General features: G+C 64.3%; 1 protein-coding gene across 6 annotated transcripts; it reads left to right on the top strand.

Annotated features, from left to right (window-relative positions):
- Positions 1-1348: 1348 nt before the first annotated feature.
- On the top strand, positions 1349-15348 carry POU6F1 (POU class 6 homeobox 1). Of its 6 annotated transcripts, none has more exons than XM_083814236.1 (13): positions 1349-1472; positions 5807-5886; positions 8295-8404; positions 9022-9220; positions 10346-10458; positions 11025-11161; positions 11250-11395; positions 11953-12197; positions 12513-12641; positions 12763-12969; positions 13438-13576; positions 13708-13882; positions 14093-15348. In XM_083814236.1, exons 3-13 carry the CDS (start codon positions 8351-8353, stop codon positions 14436-14438), a joined length of 1890 nt encoding a protein of 629 aa, XP_083670362.1. In that variant the 5' UTR covers positions 1349-1472; positions 5807-5886; positions 8295-8350; the 3' UTR covers positions 14439-15348. The 6 variants fall into 6 exon arrangements, with proteins under 6 accessions (XP_083670362.1, XP_083670367.1, XP_083670365.1 ...); XM_083814240.1 differs by lacking the exon at positions 1349-1472 and adding an exon at positions 1544-1563; XM_083814238.1 differs by lacking the exon at positions 1349-1472 and adding an exon at positions 2111-4064.
- Positions 15349-15734: the final 386 nt, after the last annotated feature.

A 15734-nucleotide genomic window follows, 5' to 3' on the forward strand; every position in this document is an offset into this window, starting at 1 on the left:
GTAGTGTTGTTCCCGGTCCACCAGCGGGCAGGAATCCAGCAGCGACCGCGGCACAGGGCGCTGGCACCCACCCCGCGGCCCATGCCCCTGCACTACATGGCCGGTGGGTGCGAGCAGCCACGAGCATCCTCGCTTCTGGGACCCCGGGGGTCCCCTTCGGGCAAAACCTTCCCAGAGCAGCCTCCCAAGGCTCCGAGCGCGTGCCCCGAAGCCCCCAGACTCCCCCGAGCCCCAGGGAGGGCAGGGAGGGGAGGCTCTGCGGCGGGGAGCGCGATGCCGGCCGGCTGCGAGAGCCGAGTCTGGCTCGGAGCTCAGCCTCCTGCATATTACGCCGGGAGGCTGGATCTGAGGCTAATGCTATGCCGGGAACATGGAGCCTCTTGAATTATTACTGGGGCTTCCCCGGGCCAAGGCAGCCGCTGCTCCTGCCCGGGCCCCCAGCTCCTTCCTCATCAGCCTCGGCGAGGATTTTTGGGGTGGTTTTGGAGCAAAGCCCTGAGCCCCGTAGAGGGTTTGGCCCCAGGGCTTTATCCCGAGTCGCAGCCCCAAAAAGAAAGTGGCTAACGGGGGGCACGGGGAGCGGATCGAACCCTTTGTGCTGCCCCGGGGAGCTGCGCGTTAATGTGACGATTAACACATTAATTTATGGTGATCAAATGCTGCATTAGGGTTACGATGAGCCGGCTCAGAGCCGGAGGGATTGAGGGGTGGTGCAGAGCTGGGGGGCTCCCCTCAACACCCCCCCCCCCAGTGCACCGGGGACACGGCTGCTGGGGGGTTGCAAAGCGTGACCCCAAAGCATGGGGGTTGCTGCTGGGAGTGGGGTCGGGGGGCTCTGGTGTTGGGGAGAGGCAGGGATTTAATGGGGCTGGAGAGTCTGGGATTGGGGGTAGCTCTTAATTTGGGGGTCTCAGGGCTCAGGAAGGGGGCTCTGTTTTGGGGGAGCTCTCACTTTGGAAGTCTCGGGGCTGAGGAGGGGGCTCCGTTTTGGGGAAGCTCTGACTTCGGGAGTCTCGGGGCTCAGGGACAGGGCTCTGTTTTGGGGGAGCTCTGACTTTGGGGGTCTCGGGGCTGGGGGGGGGGCTCCGTGCGCCCCCGGCGGCGGCGAGCAGCGTGGCAGCCCGGGGATGCGGCAAAGGCCTGCGCATAAATTATGTTCATGACGCAGCAGCTAAAAAATCCCACCGAGGGAAAGAAAAAAATAAAAAAAAACCACCAAACCCCCCCAAAACCCACCCCAACCTCCCCCTTTCCCCCCCCAACACCTCCCTCCTCGGGGAGCTCCCGGCTCGGGCCGCCCCCCCCCCCTTTTTTATTTATTTTTTTTTTTTTTCCCTTTTTCCCCCCCCTCCAGCCTCCGGGCCCCGCTCGCCGCCTCCCTCCCCTTTGTGCCGCCGCCGCCGCCGCGATGAATTTTTAATTCTCGCCGGCAGCGGAGCGGGAGCGGGCGCGGGGCCGCGCGGAGCCCGCCGGTGAGTGCGGGGCCGGTGCGGGGCCGGTGCGGGGCCGGGGCCGGGGCCGGGCGGGGGGCGGCGGGCCCCGCCGCGGTGAATATGCAATGCCGTAATTAGCATAATTTATATATTTATGATAAAGAGAGCCCGGTTGGGTTCGGGGGGGTGGGGGGGGAAGCGGGGAAGCGGGGAGAGGCGGCGGGGCCGCGGAGCGCACGGCGGGGGGGCACGGGGGGGCGAGGGGAGGATGGGGGGGGCACGGGGGTCCCGGAGCTTGGGGGGCCCCCCCCTCCCCCCCGCACCCAGCAGGGAAAATGTGATCGTAGCGGGGTTAAGGGGGGGGACGGGAATAATTTGGGGCTGGGGGAGGTGGGGTTTGGGGGGGCAGGAGAAAAAGGTCTAGGGATGAAGGGTGCTGCGGGGGGGGGGGGACAATGTTGGGGTCCTGGCGGTGCGGGGCAAAGGGACCCCCCCGGCTGGGAGGAATGGTGCCCCCACACCTTGGGGTGCGGGTGCCGGGGGGTGCGGGGGCTCGGCAGGGATTTGGGAGCCCGGGGGCTCCGGGGGGGCGAGCAGAGCCCCGGGGGGGTGGCAGGGGGGAGATGCTGCACGTCGGGGAAGGATGGAGAGTACGGCCGGGGGGGGGACAAGGACATTCGGGGGGGGCTGTGGCATAGTGTGGGGCTGGGCACGGCGTGCGGCAAGGTGGGGGGGCCGTGTGCCCCTGCGGGGGGGTCCTTGCCCTGGGGACATCTCGCCCCTTGGGGGGGGACGGTTCCTGCTGCTGCTCTGAGCCCCCCGCTTGCATTTTGGGGGGGGGGGGGCGGCACTTTCCCTGGTGCCGCAGAGCCCCAGCTGGCAGAGGTGCAGGGGATGGGGGGGCTGCCTCCCTCCTCGGCCCCCTCCCCATCCCATGCCACCATCACGGGCTCCGTCTTCACCCAGGAACCCCCCTTTACCCCCCCACCCCAGTGAGGGGCAGAGCACTGCCCCCCCCATTACATTCCACAGGACCGTAGTGTTATTGGTTTTTTTTTTTGGGTGTGCGTGGGGGGGTCCTGTCCCGGCCCAAACCCGCCCCGCCGTCCCTCCGAGATGTCCTGGGCCCCCCGGGCACCTCTCGCGTTGGCAGCCCCGGGCGATCGATGCTGCGGTCGCTATTTTTGGGGGGAGCCAGATGGGAGCTTCGAATGCAGCGGCTTGGGAGACGGGAAATCTGTTCCTGGTTTTGCCACCCTCCTCTGGCATGACCTTGGGAGGTGAACTTAATCCCTCTCCTCCCCGTCGGCGCAGCGGGAATAAAAATACTTTTCCCGGCTCTCCGGAGAAATGCGCGGATTCCTGGGAAGTCACCGCACGGCTGCTCCCGGTGCCGGGGTCTGTGCCGGGGGAATGGGGGATCCCCATCGTCCTCCGAGGTTTTATTTGGGGTTGGGACAGGTTTTTGCGACCCAAACCCCGTGAAGGTGGGAAGTGAAGTGAAGGTGAAGTGATGCAACCAAGGTTGTGCGAGCCGTCAGTGGCGGAGGTGGGCGCAGCGCGCAGGGCTGCCCCGCACCTTCCCGTGGGCGTTTTAGGGCAATAGTGGCTGGAAAGGGTAAAAGCACAACACGGCCAGGAGAAAAATGTTGATTTTCAACGGTGCAAAGAGGATTTTGCAAATAATGGAGTTAAACCCCCAACCTGGCAAGCAGCCCTGGTCAACTGCTTTTGGGTGTTTCCCCTGCAAGGTCACCCGTGCTTGGGCTGGGGTCCCACAGCGCGTGGTGCCAGCACCGGGCACATCGCTGCGGGCCGATGCAAAGCGCCCTCTCCCTTTTGTGCTACATCGCACACAGGTGTCTGCAAGCCGAAATGCAGCGCTGGGGCGAGGGGGTGCAGGCTGGGACGTGCAGGGGGCTCCATTTCAGCCTTGCAACCCCCTCCCCAAGCTCGCTCCTGCCCTGGTGCCCGCGGGCATGCGGCTGAGCTCGGCTTGGCCCCGCTCGCTTCGCTTGACGAGCGTGGCTCCCGCTGGCTCTGAGTAGCCCCCGCGTCTTTTCGCTCGCCTTGGCAGGGCTCCCCTTGGGCTCGTCGATTCCTTTTCCCGGACTTGCCTTCAAGATTTGGCCGGCCCAAGCCCTGGCATGGGTTTTTCCAGGAACGAGCTTGACTCACGCCGTGGATGAGTAACCGGGAGCGCCAGGGAGCTGCTCCAAAGCCCTCCCAGCAGAAGAAACCTCTGTCTTGAAGCCTTTGCAGCCTTCCACTTACGGCTGATGCCAGCTTTCCCTTAGAGCCCCAGTCTCCAGGAATTTACAGCTGGCCGTAAAACCACGCTCCCTGCTGCAGCCAGCCAGGCAGGGCTTGGACCAGGGACCAAGGAGCTGCTCCTGCAATTGGACATCAGCATTTTGCGGTCCTGTGCCAGGAGCTGAGGTCCTCGTGCGGTGCCACGCTGGGGTCTGGTGCCTGGTTTTGGGGTGAAATCATCTCAGCAACCTGGGAGCGCAAAGGGATGCGCCGGTGGCCTGAGCCCTGTGCGCCCAGGGGCCGTTTTACCATGACCGAGTGATGCCAACAGGCTGTCCCGGAGTCCCCGCGGTGCCAAAAGGATGGGGCAGAAATCAGGTTTGCATGCTCTCGCTGCTTAGTGGAAAGATTTTGATTAGGAGGCATGTGTTGTTGAGCACAACCAAAGGAATTAGAGGCTCATCTCCTCGGGCTCTGGGTCCCGTAAGCCTCTTTGTCCCGCCAGGTTGCATTAAGAAGCCGCACGCACAGCTCCGCATTCAGGTTCGGCAGCGTGATGCTGCGGGGCTGAGCCCAGGGCTGCCGGAGCTCGCCGCGTCGGCTCGGCTGCAGGAATGCTCCCCGCAGCTCCGAGCAGCCTATTTTTGTCGGGAAATGGACGGGTTTGAGATCTGCAAGCCAGTTTGTGGCAGGGGGCACATCTCATCCCCTGCCTCAGTTTCCCCAAGTAGCCGTGGCCGGGCGCGCTGCCCACAGGACTCAGAGGTGGCTTGCGAGGTGTGCTGGGAGCCTCGGTACGGTGCCTCTGGGGTCCCAGCAGATATTTGGGCTTCAAAGAAAAAACCCAAGTGGCCATACTGTGAAAACCAAAGAGCTGGCGCGGATTTTGAGGGCTGGATTTCCTCTTTGCGAAGGCCGGCGGTCGCACAGCGCATCCTCTGAGAATAAACAGCGGGTCAGCCTCACACTGACACGTCTCAGGGGCCATAAACTTCAAGAAAGGGTAAAAAGGCACTTTGAGTCCTGCACTTGCCACGTTGGGGTGGCTTTTAGGGCTCACCCACCTGTGGCAGGGCCTTTCCCCGGCTGCTGCTTATGGAGCATGGAAAGTCCCGAGCCTGGGGCAGGAATGGCCATCCAAAGGAATTAATCTGGGGTAACGATAGCGAGTAATTAGCGAGCTGTAACCGTGTCCAAAATGTCTTCTGTATGGACTGGCCCTAATTAACCTCTGAGGGTTTCTCACCTGTGGCAAGTTTGTTCAAACTTAGATTTCTGCCCACTTGGGATCCAAGTGGCTACATTTCTGACTCATCAGCACTTGTAATTAACATGGCAATTATATTCACAGTGAGACTCAGAGCATCTTAAATTATCCTCTCCTTTTTTTCCCTCTCTTTTTTTTTTCTTTAATATTATTATTATTTTGTGCATTTCATTTCCTTGTCGCCATCTGTTGCGAAATGGCTGTCTTCTTGCTGCGTGCACTTAACACCACCATCTGGACAAATTATTTGTCCCATTAATTACGAAAAATGTGTGAAGAAGGAAAATGAAATGGTACTGCCGACCTGCAGAAGGGCTGCTGGAGGAGAAGCAGCCCGCTCCCAAACCCAAAGCGCGCCGCCAAACCGCGCCGAGCCTGACATGATGAAATGTCTGTTTAATCGTCTAGCACGCTAATTGGTCTCTTTGCACAGCACCGAGGAAAAAAAAAATATCTCTCTCCTCTTCTCTCTGCGTTATTTGAGTCTTCCCCCGCGGGGCAAGCCTGAGCGGATCGAAGTCCCTCGCTGCGATAAATGCGGCGGCTGGCGCGCGGGCGCGATGCCCTCCGCAGCCTCTCGCTGCTCCGGCCGTGCTGGGAGAAACGCGCGGCTGGGAGAGCGGCTCCTGGCCTCGCCTCACCTTGTGGGGCCAGGGGCTTGGATGGGTGGAAACGAGCCCTGGTGCTTGCGGGGGGGTCCCTGCATCGTGACCCCCCGAGTCCCCGAGGGAGGCGAATTCATGCGTTAGCTTTTAGCTACCGTGCGTGCTGGGGACGGTTCGCTTCTTCGGCTCGGGGCTCCTTGTCCCAGCGGTTAGCCTCCCCTCCAGCTCTGCTTTCTCTCTCCCCACAGCCGACTGCGCGAACCCGGAGCGCTGCCCCGAGGACCAGCCCCGAGCCCCTCCAGGAGCCCGACTGCACCCTGAGCAAACTGTGAGTGAGCGCCCGGGGCTGCCCCGAGACCCCTCCATTGGGGCACTCTTGTTCCAGGGGCTTCATCCATGCCCTGCCTGCAGTGCCCTGGGGGCGTTTTGGGGTTCTGGCTGTTCCCTGGCTGTTAGGAAGGGTTCCCCCACAAACCATGCGGCCCCTGGGGTGCTCCGTCCCTCTCCATCACGGTGTTGAAGCAGCCCAAAAAGTGGGGTGCTACGCACCCTTGGGGTCTGGAGACGGACGGGCTGGCCCAGGGGCTGCCTGGCTCCTCTCCTGGGGCGCGGAGCTGTCTGTCTGTCTGTCTGTCTGTCCAGCAGCTGCTTACACACACCCTATGTAAAGCTATAGATAGCTGAGCTTCTTGGGTTTCACCTCACCTAACCGGGGGGCCCCGCTGTGCCGGCGTCCCCTTCCATAAGGGCAGCCCCGGTGCCCCCGCTGGGGACACCAATGTGGCAGGCGTTCGGGGACACGGTGACGTCCCAGGCAGGGAGGGGACGGGACGGGACCAAGGACCTTCCCCACCTCCTGCAGGCCCAGCTGCCGGACGGAGCTGCCCCGTGCTGGGCGATGCCAGGCGCTTAACACGAGGGCGCAAAGGCTGCCCTGCTGGTGCCAGGCCACGGGCCGGGTGACCCAGAGGCGACGTATCGCGATATGCGGCACCCAGACTGCAGCCGGTGGGGGGAATTCAGCAGCAGGCAGGGCAGAGCCCCCCGACCAGCGCCTGCCACCTGCTGCGAGTTTTCCTTCTCCCTCTCGCCCGGCACGAAGCGGGACCCTTCGCGCCTCGGGTCCGCCGGTTTTCCTCCCTGCCTGCCCCGTGCAGGCAGCACAGGCGTCCCCTGCTCCGGCTTCCTTGCCACTCGCCCAGCTCTGGCTGCCGGGGAGCTCATTAACTTTTAATAACGCCAGCTGCCTGCGTAAGCCGCTAGCTCGTCCCTTGCTCTGTTCTCTGTTGCACCAGAATAAATTGTTAATTAAACCGCGCGCTGGCATCCCAAGGTGTTTGTGTGCTCTGAAGCCAGGTTTAAAAATTCGCAGCGGGTACCGGGGAGCAGTCACGGGCTGCGGGGACGCCCTCGCCGAATCCGGCCACGGGGCTGAAACTCTGCAGCCCCCCGGTCCCGGGTGAGGTTTGGGATGAGCCCGGCAGGACCAAGGCAGGGGCAGGCGGCTGCCGAGCCCCGTCCCGGCGCTCTGCTGGGACCCCCAGCATCGTTTGGCTGCAGACAATAAATGATGAGCGGTGTTTGAAAAGCCAGCCTCAGGGAGCGACATGCTCGGCCCCTGTTGAGTTTCAAATGAGAATTTGGCTCTTAATTCAATTTGGGCCCCCTTGTAGTGGCGGGGTCCAAGTGATGGTGTTTAGGAACCGCAGACAAACGCCAGCCCCGGCTCAGGACGCACTCCGCGAGGCAGAGACAGAATCAGGCCCAGGGCAGAGGGAGCTGCAGGGCCCAGCATTTTGGGGCATTTTGGGCAGGGAGAGCCGGGGTCTGGCTGCACCCACCAGGATAAACACGCCCCAGGTGCCCGCACAGCTCCACAAACAAGGACACCTTCGCACATGCATCAAGTAATTTTGAATGTCATCCAGGCTGGCTGGTTAAATGCGTCCCAGAGACATTCCTAATAAAAAATTCATAAGCCTCTTATAAAGGCAATTATGCTCCTGTAAGGCGGCGAGGGGACACTACGTGACCAAACGGGATAATGAGGGGCGTTGGGGGAGGACGAGCCGCCTTCCAACAGGTGTGCCGAGCCCCTTCCATCGGGAGCGACTCGTTTCACCCCCCAGAAAACATCAGCCAAAGCACCCCAGCGACCCGGGTCCCCTTGGGATGGAGCAGGTCGAGGCTCCTGCTGCTGGCGTTCCGCGTTGGGGGCTTGGGAGAGCCGGGGGGTGTCACCGAGGCCCCTGGGGACCTGCTCTGTGCCCGAGCAGCCACGGTTCACGGCTGCTTTTTCAGGGTTTTTGAAAGGGGCTGCAGGAATCGCATCCTCATCTCCCCAAGCGCAGTGGGAGAGGAGAGGGGAAGAGGCTTGCCCCTCGGAGCACGTTTTCTTGCTTTGCTCGCAGTGTGTTTGACCCTCACCAAACAAACTGGGTTGGCCCCACGTCCCCAACCCCTCTGGGGGGACACCGACTCTTCCGCAGCCTCCTGCTGGGGACGGGGTGCTCGGAGGGCCCCCCCAGGCTCATGCATCCCCCTGGAGCAGGGCAGGGGGGTGCCAGCAAGCCCTGCACCACCCCGAGCCCCAGCCAGGGCTGGGAAAGAGCTGGTAAAATGGGAGGCTGGACGGGCAGGGCGGCGCGGGGAGCCTCCGGGCGCACTCGGTTCCCAGTGCGTGGCCCCGCGGCACCCGGTGGCTCGGGGACAAACACCGGTGTCCCTCGCTTGCAGCATGAGGAAGGTCTGAGCCGGCTCCCCCTGCCCTCTCCCGCCTCCCCGGGGACATCATGGACCCTGAAGCCGTGCAGACCCAGGAGGCCCCGCTGACGGTCAACGAGCAGGTAGGGGCACCCCATGTCCCGGCATGGGGCACGCAGGGCGAGGCATTGGGGCAGCGGCTGCAGGAAACCTCTGCTCCACGCCTCGGCTGCCCACAGCCCTGGGAGCTGCCGTCGGTTGCTTTCGCATCCAGAGGAGCAAAGCTCCAGCCGCAGGAGCAAAACTGCTCTGGGCTCCCTGTGTCCCCGTGCAAGAGGCAGCATACTGGGGGCTTGCCCAGCCCCAGCCGTTCACGCTGGCGTTGTTCTGCCACCTTGCAGGGAGTTTTGCTGGTTTGCTGGCTTTTAGCAGCAAATACCAGCTCTGCTGGGGCTGCCACGGCCGTTGCCAGCCGTGTTTTACCACTACAGACATCACCCTCCGATGCACACGGAGCTGGGCTTAATTATGGGGGAGCCCTGAAGCTGCTGATTAACTCAAGCAGTGAGGTGCTGGCCTGGACCCCTCTGTGCTGGGGTGGCGTTCACCCCCTGCACACCCCTTCTCAAGGGGATGGGGGGCTCTGCATGCTCTGTTTTAGGGGTACCATGGGACGGGGGGAGCCCAGCAGCCGTCGCTCTGCGCTGGGGCGCGGGGGCCAGCCCCCGGAGCTGACGGACGTTTGGGGACGCGTTCGCAGGTCATTGTCATGTCCAGCCACGAGACGATCCGCGTGCTGGAGGTCGGCGTGGACGCCCCGCCGCCGGCCGAGGAGGACAGGAAACCTTTGGAGATGCCACCCGGGGAGGGTGCACGGGGCTCCCCGCGAGGGAGCGGCGACCCGGGCAGAGAGGACGTGCCGCCCAGCGCCGAGACCTCGTGCAGCGCCGAGGCGGCCGGTGAGATGCTTTCCTGCCCCGGCTCCTTCCCTGGGCTGCCCTGCTCCTGCTGGCCCTGCAGGCAGGTTGGGCTCCGGGGCGCTCGGTGGGACGAGCAGCCCCCGTCCCTTGCTCCAGAGCATCCCCGTGCCGAGCTCTGTTAGGGTTCAGCAAACCAATTCCTCCTCCGGCAGCTGGGAGGGGGAAGCATCCTGCGCTCAGAGCAGCGCTTAGACCCGGGCTTAGAACCACTTAGATTTTGCTACCAAAAAAAAAAAATTTAAAAAGGCTTTTTTTAAAAAAACTTCACAGACCTGTAGCTATTTCTGGGCAGCGACCCAAATCTGAGAAATGCCTGGCTCGTAGATGAGAGAAGTATTTATTTGGTAAAAGTTTTTCTGCCGAAGGAGAAGACAGGAAAAGGGTGTCTTTCTTTTTACAAAAATAGAAGAGGATTATGTGGATTTTGTACCCAAGGGCTGCCGTTATTAGAAGTCGAGCAGAATAAATACAAGAGGTTGCTCAAAAAATAAATAGGTCTTTCAAAAGTAATAAATAAGGATTAGGAGCAAGGTTTCCTCTTACCTGGATGTTAATGATAACTTAGAAATATTAATATCTCTTGTGCAGTTGGGCGGAGGGTTGAAAATCACAAATGAAAATTAGCTAAAACAGCTTTAGCAGAAGAATGCAAGATTTCACTCGTGCAGCGAATTGCATCCATTTTCTGGAAACTTTTTTTTTTTTTGTTACAAAACTTCCACCTCCCCAGGGTGCCCCCGTTGGGCGCTGGCACCGCTGCAGCCGCTGCTGATTTGGGCTGGTGGGGGCACAGGCGCAGCGTGCACCCCCGCCCGGATCTCCTAACCCCTTCCTTCCCCCTCCTTGGATCCCTGCCCTGAACATCACATAATAAGCCCCAAACTCCCTTTTCCTGCATCCCATAACCAAGGTGACGACCCCCCCAAATCCCAAGGGGGGGCTGGGGGGCTGCAGTGCTGCTCCGGTGCTGCCCCAGCACCATCCCAAGGGGGACGGGGGCAGCCCTGGGAGGGACGCTCATCCCAGGGGGGGGGTTGTGGCTGTGATTTGGGTCCCCCCCTTACCCCAGCGCCTCTCGAACCCTCTCCTCTGCCCCCCCCCAAGGCAAAACCAAGCCGGCGGCCGGAGCGTCCCCCAGCAGCGTCCCCCCCGGCGGCACCTTCGGCCACGCCGCCAGCCAGCAGCCGCAGCCCTTGGCCCCGCTGGCCGCCCCGCAGGTAACTACCCTGGGGGGGGCATGGGATGGGGCTGGGGCACCGGGGGGGTGGAGTGGGGGGAGCACGGCTGCTTGCAGGGGACCCCGGGGGGGGGGGGGCAGGGACCTGGGGCCGGGGGCGGGGGGGGGACATCTGTTGGTGGTGGGCACCCGGGGCAGCGACGGCGGCTGGTGGCACGGGGCGCAGGAGCTGCCTCCCGGACCACGCCGCCATCCCTCCGCTCGGCGCCCTCGCCGCCCGAGGTGCTGCCAGAGCCACGGCCATGGTGGTGGTTGGGGGGGGGGGCAGTGGGGGGCATCCCCCCCTCGGGGGGGCCGTGGGGGGCTCCGCGGAGCTGGGAACCCAGCTGCTGAGATGGGAGGGACCCCGGGCCAGCTGCGCGCCCCTTTGCAAAGACTGTGCTCGCTCTTGCCTCGCTGATGCTGTCTGCAGTGGCGTTGATTTTTGTTCTTTTTTAAATCTTGTTTGCTTTTGCAGGTCTTGACTCAGGAAAACTTAGCAACAGTTGTGACAGGAGTAATGGTTCCAGCAGGGACAGTTACTCAACCTCTTCTTATCCCCATCAGTATTGCAGGTCAAGTGGCAGGTCAGCAGGGGCTGGCTGTGTGGACATTTCCTACAGCAACGGTCGCTGCCCTTCCCGGACTGACGGCTGCTTCTCCTACAGGGGGAATTTTCAAACCACCTATAGCCAATCTGCAAGGTAACCGGTGCTCTTCTGCTTTGCAGCATCCTTAATTGCACGCCTGGTCCTCCCCGGCTTGTTGCCGAACCGAGGCCGTCCTCTCCAGGAGGGGTCTGAAACGGTGTTTAATCGCGGGCGCTGGAAGAAGCAGGGTTTGTCGCGACCCCCCCGAGGCCGAAAGGTGCTGGGAGCGTCGGAGAGGGGCGGCGAGAGGGAGGGAGGAAGGAGACGGCGCGAGGGAGGAAGGCAGCGGTGAGGGGGAGGAAGGCAGCGGCGGGGGGGGGAGGAAGGCAGCGGCGGGGGGGAGATGGGGGTACAGGGACAGTGCTCGGGGTCTGGGGTCCGGGGCAGGTTTGGGGTTGTGGCCGTGTCACACCGCTGCAGCGGGTGCAGGTCCGCAAGGGCTGAGACCCTCCCCAAGGGGCAGCACCGCAGGGGCTCTGCGGTGCCCAGGCAGGCTTTGTGCCCTTCTCCAGCAGGGAACTGCCTCCTCCGAGCTCCCTGCGGAGCCAGGGGAAGAAAGCCTTGTTTGGATCCATCCCCAGCTGGGATGGGGGCCCCGGGCTCCCCGCTCTGTTTGGATTAACCCAGTCCTTCAGCGGGCAGGATGCATCCTGCAGCTCAGCCCTGCCCGGTGCACGGCTGCCGGGAGCTCCTTTGGGACGTGCGAGCGCACGGAGGCTCCACGGGCGATGCGGTGCCCTTTGGGAGGGGGCCGACGGGGGACCCACTGAGCCTCAGGTCTCATCCTGGAGCCTCCCCGATGTCCCCTGCTCTCCCCAGCTCACGCTCTCTCCATCTCTTTGCAGCCGCCGCCGTCCTCAACACCGCAATCCCAGCGCCGGTGCAGCCTGCCCAGACGCTGCCGGCTGCGGTCCAGCCCCGGCCCCCCCTCCAGCCGCAGAGCGTGTTCCCCCCGGCGCCCGCCGTGCCCAGCCAGCCCCCCATCCTGCCACAGCCCGCTGCAGCGCCCACGCCGCCCGTGGCGAAGCCGCTTGAGCCGCAGACCCAGATCGCAGTGCAGCCCGCGGGATTTGCCTTTAACCCTGGCATAGTAAGGAGCCGGGCAGCCCCAATCCCGCGCCCGCTCCCCTTTCCCGGCACCAGATCCCCGGCCTCAGTTTCCCTATCCCTGACGGACGCTTATCCCTCTCCGGTGACCACACGGGCAGCCCTCTGAGTGGCTTAGGAAAAAAACCCTCGCGGTAAAGGACTCGGAGCGACCGCTTCCCATCACGGCAGCGAGGCGGGGGCCGCCCTGCCACAGGGGGGGACGCAGTGACCCCGGGATGAGCGGTGGCCGTGCCGGCGGGGATGACGAGCAGCCCCGTGCGCCCGTCCCTAACCCCTGCCTTTTGGTTCTCCGCAGATCAGCGCCGCCTCCCTGGGGGGGCAAACGCAGCTCCTCAGCTCCCTGGCAGCCGCCCCCGTGATCGCCAACACCATCTCCAGCGTGCAGGGCATCACGGGGCAGATCCTGACCAACGCCCAGGGCCAGGTACCGCCGGGGATGGGGAGGGGGGGTCCCCAAGGTACCCCCCACAAACGTGGTGCTGCGGCTCTGGGAAGGGCGCTGGAAGGACGTGCCCCCACAGCCCCCGCTCTCCTCCCTTGTGCAGGTGATCGGGACCCTGCCGTGGGTGGTGAACCCCCCCGGCATCGCGGCGGCCAGCCCGGTGCCGGCCCCAAACCTGCAGGTGCAGGCGGTGACGCCCCAGCTGCTGCTCAATGCCCAGGGCCAGGTGATCGCCACGCTGGCCAGCGGCACCATCCAAGCGGCCACCATCAAGAAAAGCGCCCCCCCCGAGCCCCCCACCAAGAGCGAGGTGAGATGGGGCCACGGCACTTGGGGACAACGCGACCATCCTCGGGACGTGGCCCGGCCCCGTAGGGATGCTGCGCATCCCGCTCGCAGGCTGCATTTCCCAGCTGGGATGGGGACGCTTGGTGTCCCCATCTGGCTCTGGTGCCAGCAGAGGTGCCAGCCACCCCCAAACTGCCCCACAGCGCCTCGCCTCCCCCCTGCATGCAGTGGGCTGCCGGGACCCGGTACAGAACCAGGTGGGCTCTGTACTGGGTGGCTGGGTGGCTCCCTCCTCCTTTCCCGAGCCCGTTTCACCCCACCCCGAGCCAAAGCAGCACGGTGGCCGCTCGTTTAACCGCACAGATCGAGCCCGTGGCTGGCCAGCCACAGGGACACGGTGCGGGATCGGGGACACGGTGCCGGATCGGGGACCCCTGCTGGGTGCTGGCCAGGGTGCCAGCCCCGCTGCTGACCCTCGCTGCCCACCCAGGTGCAGCCCATCCAGCCGGCCCCAGCTCTGCCCCAGCCGGCCGTGGTCATCGCCAACCCTGCGCCGGCAGCGAAGGCGGCCTCGGCGCCCGTCCCCATCACCTGCTCCGAGACGCCCACCGTCAGCCAGCTGGTGGCCAGTGAGTTGCTCTGCCCTCCTCTGAGGGGGGGGACAGGGATGGGGGGGACCGGATTTGGGCTTCCCCACGAGGGGAGAGGAGCCCCGGGGGGTCGCCGCCGGCCGCCCTTGATGCCGCCCCTCCGCTCGCAGAGCCCCAGGCCCCCAACAGCGGCGTGGAGGAGGACGGCATCAACCTGGAGGAGATCCGGGAGTTCGCCAAGAACTTCAAGATTCGGCGCCTGTCCCTCGGCCTGACGCAGACCCAGGTGGGGCAGGCCCTGACGGCCACCGAGGGCCCTGCCTACAGCCAGTCGGCCATCTGCAGGTACCGGCATGGGGCCGGGGGTGCCGTGGGGCGTAGGCAGCGCATCTCCTGCTGCTGGAGGAGGAATAGAGGTGGCGAGGAGGGAGGTCGGGACGAGGCAGCATCCCTGCCAGGGAAACACCTCCTGGTCCCGGTGTCGTGGGGTGCCACTGGGCTTCCCCTTGCCCCTGCCACGTGCTCAGCATCCCGTGGTCCGTGTTGTCCCTGCAGGTTCGAGAAGCTCGACATCACCCCCAAGAGCGCCCAGAAGCTGAAGCCGGTGCTGGAGAAGTGGCTGAGCGAGGCCGAGCTGCGCAACCAGGAGGGGCAGCAGAACCTGATGGAGTTCGTGGGCGGCGAGCCCTCCAAGAAGCGCAAGCGCCGGACGTCCTTCACGCCGCAGGCCATCGAGGCGCTCAACGCCTACTTCGAGAAGAACGCGCTGCCCACCGGCCAGGAGATCACCGAGATCGCCAAGGAGCTCAACTACGACCGCGAAGTCGTCCGCGTGTGGTTCTGCAACCGCCGACAGACGCTCAAAAACACCAGCAAACTCAACGTCTTTCAGATCCCCTAAGGAAAGGGGCTGGGGGGGCCCCCCATGCCCAGACGCCCTCCCTGACCCCCCCCCCGCCCCAGCCTCCTGCCATCAGCACTTTGTGACCAACTTTCCCCGGCCCCTGCCCCTCTGCCCGGCTCCGGCGGGGGGCTCGGGTCCCCCCCCAACCGTGCGCGTAGGTGTCCGTGCCCCCCTCCCGCCCCACACATGGCCCAACCATGTTCGCATCCCGTGTCGCGCGTGCCTCGTCGTCCCGTAACGTGCGTGGTGCCGGACCCCCGCCTGCACTCACCGTGTCTCCCGACGCCCCCTGGGTGAGGGGGGGGCCGCCCTCCCCGCCTTTCTGTGTCAGGTCTCCCCCCCTTCCAGGAGTGATTTTTCATTTTTTGGGCCATTTTCTCCCTTCTCCGTGACTTCCCTGTGTTCCCGAGGTAGCGTTAAGGCCCGGTAGCGTCACGGCTCGGTAGCGGTGAGCCCCAGTTTAGTTTCACCCCCTTTTATTTCATCGTCCCCCCCAGTTCCCAGCCCTCTCCCCCTGCCGATGCGAGGAGGCTCGGAGCAAACAGAGCCGCGTGAACCCGAAAACGAAGGTGTCGAGACACCGAGGCCTTGGGAGGTGCTGCTTGACCTAAATAAGGGTGGCCTCGTGCCCCTGCCCCTCTGTCCCCGTGGGGACATTGCACTACGGGGGGGGACCGCGCGGGGTTAGCAGAGGGCAGAGCGAGCTGGGAGGAGGATTTGGGGGTCCCGCGACGGGGGCAGCCCCCCCTCTGAGACCCCCTGAGCCTGGGGATGGATGGACAGACGGGGACGGATGGACGGATGGACGGACGGACGGGGAGCGCGGTGGGGGGGACGGCCCCGCCGGGGCCACGGCAGCCTGATGCACTTGATGTAGTGGTGTGAAATAAACAGTATTTTTCTTTTTTCTTTTCCTTTTCCCGTTCTTTTCGGAGGGGTGCGGGGGGCACTCTCCCTTGTCCTGGGTGCACCCTCGGTGCCGGGCTGCACCCCCCGTGCCACCGGGGCCTGGTTTTTGCGGGAGGGGGCTCTGAGCAGCTCCGAGGCCGGAGCGGGGCCGTTTCCATCAGGATCCCCCCCCCGGGCTGAGGCCGCGCAGCTCAGCGCACGAATGAGCCGGGCCCGGGCCTCGAACCCGCGGCCCCAGCGTCGCTGCCCAGCCCCGCTCCCCGCCGGGGGGAACCCGAGCGCCCCGCGCCGCGCCGGTCCCGCCCCGCCCACCTCCTCTCCCGACCAATCACAGCCCCCGCAGCCCCGCGCGGGGCCCACCACTGGCGGCCCCCTCCGCGCGTC

The sequence above is a fragment of the Anser anser genome (assembly GCF_964211835.1).
Source record: "Anser anser genome assembly, chromosome: 30".
In the NCBI taxonomy this organism is placed as follows: Eukaryota; Metazoa; Chordata; class Aves; order Anseriformes; family Anatidae; genus Anser; species Anser anser.

What these genes read in the sequence shown, in the direction of transcription:
- POU6F1 (XM_083814236.1), top strand. Translation starts at nt 8,351, where the DNA reads ATGGACCCTGAAGCCGTGCAGACCCAGGAGGCCCCGCTGACGGTCAAC. An exon ending in CCCCGCTGGCCGCCCCGCAG is followed by an intron (nt 10,459 to 11,024) that starts GTAACTACCCTG and finishes TATCCCCATCAG; the next exon opens with TATTGCAGGTCAAGTGGCAG. An exon ending in ACCTATAGCCAATCTGCAAG is followed by an intron (nt 11,162 to 11,249) that starts GTAACCGGTGCT and finishes CGTCCTCTCCAG; the next exon opens with GAGGGGTCTGAAACGGTGTT.